The sequence below is a fragment of the Crocuta crocuta genome, unplaced genomic scaffold (genome assembly GCF_008692635.1).
Source record: "Crocuta crocuta isolate KB4526 unplaced genomic scaffold, BGI_CrCroc_1.0 scaffold130, whole genome shotgun sequence".
NCBI lineage: Eukaryota > Metazoa > Chordata > Mammalia > Carnivora > Hyaenidae > Crocuta > Crocuta crocuta.
In genome coordinates, this window is record NW_027527920.1 from 16649150 (window position 1) to 16658488 (window position 9339).

At 34.8% G+C, this 9339-nt stretch overlaps 1 protein-coding gene across 7 annotated transcripts in view; it reads left to right on the plus strand.

Moving 5' to 3' along the window:
• Positions 1–9339, plus strand: part of ZNF280D (zinc finger protein 280D) — a 135045-nt gene that overhangs the window by 86127 nt on the left and 39579 nt on the right. For 4 of the 7 annotated variants that reach the window (XM_077748128.1, XM_077748116.1, XM_077748122.1 and 1 more), the window contains 2 exons: positions 2656–2774; positions 2920–2956. In XM_077748128.1, coding sequence (XP_077604254.1) covers positions 2656–2774; positions 2920–2956 — 156 coding nt within the window. Of the gene's footprint in view, positions 1–2655; positions 2775–2919; positions 2957–3569; positions 4579–9339 lie in introns of those variants that run through there. The other 3 variants (XM_077748133.1, XM_077748137.1, XM_077748138.1) reach the window with 3 other exon arrangements.

Consider the following 9339-nt stretch of genomic DNA (forward strand, 5'->3'; position numbering starts at 1 on the left):
AATATCATTTATACTGTTAGGTGCACCGAGGCATTTGAATTAGAAGGAATAGTGTGAAAATGAGAGAGTACAAGACATATCAAGGGAGTACTTAGTAGTAAATGGATGGAGCATGAAGTTCAGATAATAGTAATAAGATTGAAGTCTAGAGCAATAGTTGTAAGCCTAGAGCCAAATTGTTAAGTGTTGAAAATAAGGTTAAGGAGCTTGGACTTAATTTGGAGAGCACTGAAGAACGTTTGATATTTTATATAGAATCAAGTGATACTGAAGGAAGGTTTAACAATAGATGAATGATGCATGAATCCTACAGGTTGGGACTATGTGTAGTTATGAACAATTTCGTTAGGGCCTAAGTTAAAATGATGAGGCAGTATTGTATTATCTTTGAAAATATGGGCCTGGAATCAGAGTGATCAGTTTCAAACCTAGTTCTGACCTTTACTGGCTTTATGTCCTTGGTAGTTTACTAAGCTAACTTTATAAAAAGGTGATAACTTTTAACACCTACCTTTTTGGGTTATTAAAATATTTAGATAAGATGATAGATGTATGTCTAAAATTGCTAGCTTGGTACAGTATAAATAATTAATATTATAAAGTGCTTGCCATACTTATTATTTTAAGGAAGAAGAGACAGAGATAACTATAGTTTGAGCTTTACTATCAGTGGGAAAAATATCATAAGAAAGGCCAATCGGGAGAAATTGATTTCGGGAGAAAGTACATGATTTTAGTTTAATAAAGGTCAGTTTTAATGTGCTAATGTGACATCGAGGTATAAATACACGTCACACTGTTAGATTAGAGCTTCAGAGAAGTCAGTCTAAGGTATGCTATTTGTTGGTATGCTATATTGGCAAAATACTTAAATTTTTAAAGTATGTGATGAACTTCAAGACTATATTTATGCTTTGTTAATAAATTGACAGTAACAATGATTGCATTACATGATGTATACGTTTTTTTTTTTTCACCTAAGCCAAATAACTTACAAGCAGGATTCCAAAGAATTTCATGAACCCATAAGAGGAGGTGTAACCAGAACGAATAAGGGAAATAGAAAGCTATCAGTTACTAACATTACTTCTCTCTAGCCTGACCTGCTGAGACAGGATGATCTTGTCTTTGTTCTTTTCTCTGAACTTGGATTCCATTTTCCTTTCTCAGCGCAACCAGCTTTCTCTACTGGTGACTCAAATATAGTAGTTCTGGTCTTCCTCATCTTCCCAGAATAAGAAGTTTGATTATAAATCCCAGTTACAAGTCCTTCTTTAGTGAATGTCCAAGTAACTATGACTAGTGGAATAGTAATTTAGCTACTACTTAGCATTGAGACTACTTTTATTTTCTGCGGGGGTAGTTTGTTAATAGAGATATAATTAAAGTTAAGTATTTAAATCTTAACTTTCCTTAAGCTTTTAATTTTAACTTTAAAATATTCCATTTAGAAATCTAGTAAATTAAAAAAATGTTTTTAATCTTTATTTTTGAGAGAGGGAGAGAGACAGAGTGTGAGCGGGGAAGGGGCAGAGACAGAGGGAAACAGAATACAAAGCAGGCTCTAGGCTCTAAGCTGTCAGCACAGAGCCCAAAGTGGGACTCGAATTTACGAGCAGTGAGATCATGACCTGAGCTGAAGTTGGATGCTCAACTGACTGAGCCACCCAGGCACCCCACTCAGTGAAGTTTTCTTAGGGGAACAAGTAATCTTGGCCCCAGCAAGTGGACCAGTTCACAGTGCTGATATACTAAGTACCTAAAGCTTTGGACTTTTATAACGAATTAACTACTTGAGTTAATACAGTGTTAAATGAAAATAATGGCAGTATCTTTAACACATGGTACACAATTGATGACAGCTACAACATGATCTGTTTGTAAAGCCTTAATGTTTCTCTTCTAATGTTTTCATTACCTAAGTAAAACACTAGATTGTAAGCTCTGTTAGAGCACAGACTATTTTTGGTCATCATTATAATCTCAATATAGTATAATAGTATACAGTATGATACAGTAGGTATCAAGAAGCCTTAGTAAACATACATTATATGAATAAATACTGTATACTTGCATTGCAGATGAGCAAAGGCACAAGATAGATTTTGACTTGTTGAAGTGACACAAGTTGTTGGTGGAGCCAAGGTTGGGCTGTAGGTTTCTTGTGAAATAGATTTTATTAGCAACTGACATGAGCGGTAAAAGTTTATAAAACAGAGGTGCCTGGGTGGCTCAATTAGTTGAGCATCTGACATTGACTGACGTAATGATCTTATGGTTTGTGAGTTCAAGCCCTGCATCAGGCTCTGTGCTGACAGCTCAGAGCCTGGAGTCTGCTTCAGATTCCGTGTCTCCCTCTCCCTCTGTCCCTCCCCTGCTCTCTCTCTCTCTCTCTCTCCCTTTCTCAAAAATAAATAAACACTTTTTAAAAGTTTGTAAAGCAAAAATACTTTCTGTAAATAAATAGTAGCATTATTTGAATATGGCTCTTCTATTTTCTAGAGAATCATATCAGTTATATCAAGTTTCTATAATAAAAATGGGAGTGACGTGACACAAAAAGCAAATTATAGAAAAATAATCATTGAACTTGTGTATGGATTTTTATAAAAGATAAAAAAGCCTTTTCTTTTATACTATTTGCTTTTTTTATAGGGGCATTACTCTAGTGTGCCTTAATTGTGATTTCATAGCTGATGTTTCTGGCTTAGATAATATGGCCACACACTTAAGTCAACATGAAACTCATACTTGTCAAGTTGTACTAGAGAAAGGTACGTATTTATAATTGTGTTACTTTGGATTTTTGATATTTATCCCAGTATTTTTGGTCAGCCACGATATGAGCTCTTTACTAAATCAGTATTCTCACTCATATTTCATATGCTGTTTTAAATATAACTTTTCTTCTACTTTCAGTTTCTGTTTGTATCCCAACTTCTGAACATCTTTCTGAGTAAGTTTAATTTTTAATTCAGTGCAATTTAGTTTGATGGATTTTAGCACTATTGCATTTTAAGATGTGACATTTAATAGAAATGAAAAATATTAAAGTATTTTGTTTTTTTGTTTTTTGTTTTTTTTAAAGCTGCTTGTTGAAATAGGTTCCTGCTCTTTGGAGCTCGTGACCTGGTGCAAGACAAGTTGGAATTTCCTAAGTTCAAAGTTCTGAGATGTTTTCTTACACAAAGGCAGTTAAGCAGCCAAGTTCATGACATTAGCTCTCATTATTCAGCAATTTTCAGCCTCAAATGGGACTAGATTCTTATTCCACCTTATCTTTGTGTCAGGTTGACATATCTAAATATATGTTTTGTTTTTTATTTCCAGTTGGCTCTCTCCAAAAATAACTTTTGTTGCTGCTACGGTCATAACTTTGCTTAAAATAATTTGTGTTTATCCCTGCTATACATGCCTCAGAATAATACATTCCAAATGATATAGCTGTTTGTCTTTTTGTCTGTTTTGTCTGCTTTCTTAATTTCTTATAAGTCTTAAGCTTTTAGGCCAGATGATTGTCTTTTTCCTCATCCGTTGTCTGTCATTGTACTATTTTTCTTATTTTTCAGATGCAGAGGCAGCCCAGAGATTTCAAAAAATGTCCAGGGTACACCTGGGCAGTGTCCCCCTTCGACGGACACAACTGATGCCTGTTCTCTCTTTCCAAGGAATGTGAATAATTTGACTGTGGGACCTGTTCTAGGTTGTGGTCTCAAGAAATCAGATTTTGGGGAGACTCCCTTCCTTCATGGCTGGCCTCCCGTAAGGCTGATGCTGATTTAGCCAGAGATGGTTTCAAGGCCCACCAAATTGAGCACAACTTCCCACTGGGGGCTTTGACTCTTGATCTTAGACATGTGGGTCACTTGTGGCCAAGAAAACCCATTCAGATCAGTGCTTCAACATGCAAGTTGAAGTGTAGTCATTTGGCTGCTGTCTTTTAATCTTTATGTAGCGTGAATGCAGTCCAAGGAATACAAAAGCTCTCTGGTTGTTAGGAAACCATGGTTATTTTTATGTCCTTGGAACAACAGGTCTCTAAATTTATGTTCCAAATTGCAGTTATTTTTCTATCATTTAAAATATATTACTCAGTGCTAACTTTATAGTTTTTTTAGCAATACTAATTCTCATATTTTTGAATTTTAAAAAATTTAATTTTGGTAGGTTGGTTTTATGTTCTCCAAATATACTGATGTCTATTTTATGATGTCTGTTTTTATATTCTTTTTTAAAAAACTGTTGTTTAGTGTTTGTTTTGTTAAGAACTCCAAGAGAGTCCCTGGAATTCTCTATGGATTCCTTTATAGCTGCCTATTTATAGCTTTTTAATTTGGCTGTTGTTCAGACCATTAGACACTATTATATCCTCTGTCTTACTTTGGGATTTTTATTATTAATTATTATCTTAATAATTGTGAAAGTGTAAAGAATTAGCAGAAACTCTTCTTATAGACCTTAAAACAAGTTTTAAAGTCACATATTTGTATATCAAATACATAGTAGCCACTTAACCATTAATGTAGTCTCTTTGGGTAAAGGTAACATTAAAATAATGGGGGACAATAATGCAGTTGTTTATATTATATACATATATATATTTCCTCATACATATGTATATTTTAAATATTGAACATTTGTTTATTTTAGCTATATTATATACAGATCTAAACAGTCTTGATGCTATTACTTTCATTTAATAAAAATTGTATTGTTTAAGTGCCTCAGGAATTATTTACCAATAAAGAATTCATATGAAAGCTATAGATTTTTATCATATAAATAGGGAGCATTGCTTTAATTGTTTTATGGAGGCCTTGTTATTATTTGGCCTGCAAACTGAAAGCTATGTCTGCTTAATGCATCTTGCATTTTTCCCTCCAGAACAATTGAAAGGTCACTATATTATACTAATTTCTTGAATTTTAAAAACAAGCCTCTTACCTGCTGTGAGGATAGGAGGCTCTGAAAGTATGACCCAGTTATGTTTTTTTACTCTAAAATCAGAACTTCTTTAATTTTACTTTGAAAGAGATTTAAAGCCAATTTAGATGACTGCTTATTATGAAATGTACTCCTTGCAAATAATAATAAGTTGAATCCATTAGTGTTACATTTCCAGACTAATTTGTACTGTAAATGAATGGTTTTCCAAAACCTCCCCAAGTGCCTTGTTTCTTAATAAGTTGACATGGTGATATATTAGTCTTTATTTCCTTATCTGTCTCTAGAAAGTTTTTGTCATTCATCCTCTTCCTACCCAATTTTTTAAAATATTTTAAAATTTTTCCCAGAAACAAAAACGTCTTTCCATTTTTAGCATAAGTTCCTTTTTGTTTATAAATCTTTGTTTTGCTCTACTTTGGTTAAAGCTCAAAACTATGATAAACTACATTATTTTTTTAATGTTTTATTTAATTATTTTAAGAGAGTGTGCACAAGCAGGGGAGGGGCAGAGAGAGACAGAGAAAGAGAATCTCAAGCAGGCTGTGCGCTTCCATCAGAGAGTCTGATGTGGGGCTCGAACTCATGAACCGTGAGATCATGACCTCAGCTGAAATCAAGAGTCGGACACTCAACCGACCGAGCCACCCAGATGCCCTGATAAACTACATTCTTGATAAAACAATGTAGGGTACTACATTGTATTCTTTCCTAGGACTCTATCTTTATTTTCTTAAAGTTTAAATTCTTAAAGTTCTATCACCTATAACTCCTTTTTTAAAAAGTTGGTTAAATAAAACACTTAAGGCAGTTCATGCAAAATTTACTTTTATAGGCATTTGGTTGAATTTTAATTTGGTGCTGATAAGTTTTAGCTTGAATCTGATTCCTCCTTCTATCAAGTTTATTCACCTGATCAGAAATTGTCATTTCGTGCATGTGTGTCTTTGGTGACCACTGAATAAAGGATTGGTTTGTTTGAGTCCATCATCATTCTTAGAGAAATGACTCCTACACTACAGAAACTTAGGACTCTTGCCATGTTTATGTCACATTTTGACAAAACACCTTGCTGCTTTGGGCCTTGTTTATTTATTCAGTGGTTTCTTAAACATCTAATTTGTGCCTGGCACTATTCTAGGTGCTAGAAAAATAAACTGAAATCTCTGCCCTCCTCCAGCTCATGTTTTACTTAGTGTTGAAAGACAGACAATAAAAAATAAAACGTATAGTATGTTAGATCTCTGGGGAGAAAAAGTGAGTAGAGAAAGGGGGATAAGGAGTACAGGGTGGGAGGTGGGAGGCTTCTCTTTAAAAGTTGGTGGTCAGAAAAGGCCTTTGAGTCAACATTGGAGTAAAAACTTGAAAGAAGAACTGCAGGGAGACTGGATTGGTTGCAAATGAGTGAGGAAGAGAGAGAGTAGTAGGAGGTGGAGCATGGGAGGTATTGAAGGCCATGTGTGAATTTGGCTTTTACTCTGAGATAAGAAGCCATTGATTAGATGATTTTGAATAGTGGAGTCTTGTATACCTCAGTAAAAACTACAGTCAACAAAAAACCTTAAATAGAGAAGAGTGTTTATATTACTCTAGCCCCTGTCTTGAGAATAAACTCTAGAAGACCAAGAGCAAATTTGGGGAGATTCGTTGGGGGACTAATGTAATAATCTGGTGGGAAATGGCAGGGAGTTAGGGTAGGCAGCTCGCAGTATGGTTGATAAGTTTGATTTTGGGTATATTTTCAATTTGTTGGTGGTTTGGATATGAAGTAAGAGAAAGTGTTGAGGATGATTTCCTAGTTATTACACTGAGCAACTAGAAAGATGGCATTATTGTTTTTAAATGAGATGGGGAAGACTAGGAAGAATAACTTTGGAAGGGAAGATGAAGATTTTGACTTGGGACATGTTTTAGTTTGAGATACCTATTAGACATCCAAATGGAGATGCCATAGTCGTTCACTTGTGTGAGGTTAGGAAAGTTTCTAGACTCTAAGGATCATTGAACATTGTTAAATGTCATTGGAATGAATAGAAGTAAAACCTCAATAATATGAATAAGTTGGTATATCATATCACTGGTGGTATCTTGATTATGATTTTGTACTATAATTTTGTAAGATGTTATTTTGGAGAAAATTGGACAAAAGTACATGGAATCTATATATGTTATTTCTTACAGTTAGTTGTGAATATACAATTGTCCGCAAACAAATGTTAAATTTAAAAAGGTCATGGGACTATAGGAGATTACCAAGGGACATAGTAGAGATAGAGAAAAGGTAAGGTCCACAGTTTGACCTCTGGGGAATCTGACAATAAAGGGTTAGGGAGATAAAAAGGAGGAGGAGACTAAGCAGGAGTGGCCAATAACATAGAAAACCAGGGGAGTGGCGGTGTCCTTGGAGTCTCAGTTACTCTTTTTGTAAATAGGGGTGCAGACATGTTGTAGGGTTCTGGAATTCTATTATTCAATATTGGTTATACCTACATGCTATAATTTGTTCTTAGGAGAAGATGATTACAGAATGCATATATCCTTATCTCTCGTAACGGAACCCTTTGACCTTAGGGAAACTAAATGTCTGCATTACTCCTCAGCATGTTTAACTCTCTACATATACTTTCATAAAAGTAATTCTCTTACATTTCTATAAAAGAAAGTAACTAAGTCATTGTTTCCCAACTGAATGGTGGAACTAGTGTGTCCAAAATTTACAAGCTATCTGGGGGGAAAAGTTTTCATGGTCAAATAAGTTTAGGAAATGCAAGTTAAAATTATATATTTTCTTTAAAAAAATTTTTTTTAATTTTAATTTTGAGGGAGAGAGAGACAAAGTGTGAGCCGGGGAAGGTCAGAGACAGACGGAGACAGAATCTAAAGCAGGCTTCAGCCTCTGAGCTGTCAGCACAGAGCCCAACGCAGGGCCCAAACTCAAAACTGTGAGATCATGACCTGGGCTGAAGTCAGATGCCCAACAAACTGAGCCACTCAGGTGCCGCTAAAAAAAATTTTTTTTATGTATGTTTAATTTTGAGAGAGAGAGAGATTGAGAGAGATAAAGTACAAGTGGGAGAGGGGCAGAGAGAGAGGGACGCATAGAATCTGAAGCAGTCTCCAGGCTCTGAGCTGTCAGCACAGAGCCTGTTGAGGGGCTTGAACCCATGAACCGTGAGATCATGACCTGAGCTGAAGTTGGATGCTTAACTGACTGAGTCACCCAGGCGCCCCTAAATAGATTCTTTAATATAGGATTTTTCATGCTAGATATGGCCCGTGTGTGCCTGCAAGAATATTTATTCAACCTTGGAATTTTTTTCCTTCAATACTACTTATTTCCTGACATTAATCTCCATATAATAAGTATGTAGAATGTTGATCTAGAGGAATCATTTTTCAAATTCTCTGAATTGAGAAATAAAAGTAGTTGTATAGGGTTAACTAGGATGGACTCCTAGGCATTTCATTCATTTTTATGAATCTTGTAGATTTTGTAACTGTATGATAGCAATGTACATTTTCATATTTTTAGAAGTTAAGTAAAATATTTTCTATTATGTTTGTAAAATCAAAGAAATATATAACAGTTATTAGCTTATTGTGTCTCTGATTATAGCTGCAACAGGTTTTTTTGGGGGGGAAGAGTAGTTGCTTTTCAAGATTTCACACTAAGAACTTTAAGAATCTCTCATATTTATTTGTAGCTGCTTCTTCTTATGCTTAGCTTATCAGTGTACCCACTTAACTTTTCTTGAGATTGTTACTATTCCCAGCCTTTTATTATCTGATTATCTTTTAAGGAGTTTCTTACATTGTAAAGTTTTGATACCCGGCTCCACATTAAACCCTCTCAGACTGCTAAGGGGACAGTGGTTAAATAGCTCAAGCGCTACAGTTGATTGCCTACTTTGGAGTTCCTACCCTGCTGTTTACTAGAGTGTGTGTGACTTTGGGTAGGTTACCAGATGTCTGTGTCCCATTCCTCATTTGTAAAAACGCAGATAATAGTACTTGCTCATAAGGTGTTGGGGGAATTAAATGAATCAGTTTATGCATATACTTCTTACAAAGTAGTTGGTCCATAGGAAATGCTATACAAGTGTAAAGTTACCAGTGTTACTTTTGTTATATCACTACTCTTCATGGTTTTATTTCTGCCTGCATTTTCTTTTTTTTTTTTTTTTTTTTTTTTTTTTTTTTAATTTTTTTTTTTTTTTTTGGNTAACCGACTAAGCCACCCAGGCGCCCCTCTGCCTGCATTTTCTTAATCTTCATTAGAATAGTTCCTGTTTTCAATCTAAGCTTCCCATACCATTTTCATTGATCATTTTTGTTAACTTTCTTTTCCTAACCCAGTGTGTCTATACATGCATACATATATATATTAGAGTATAT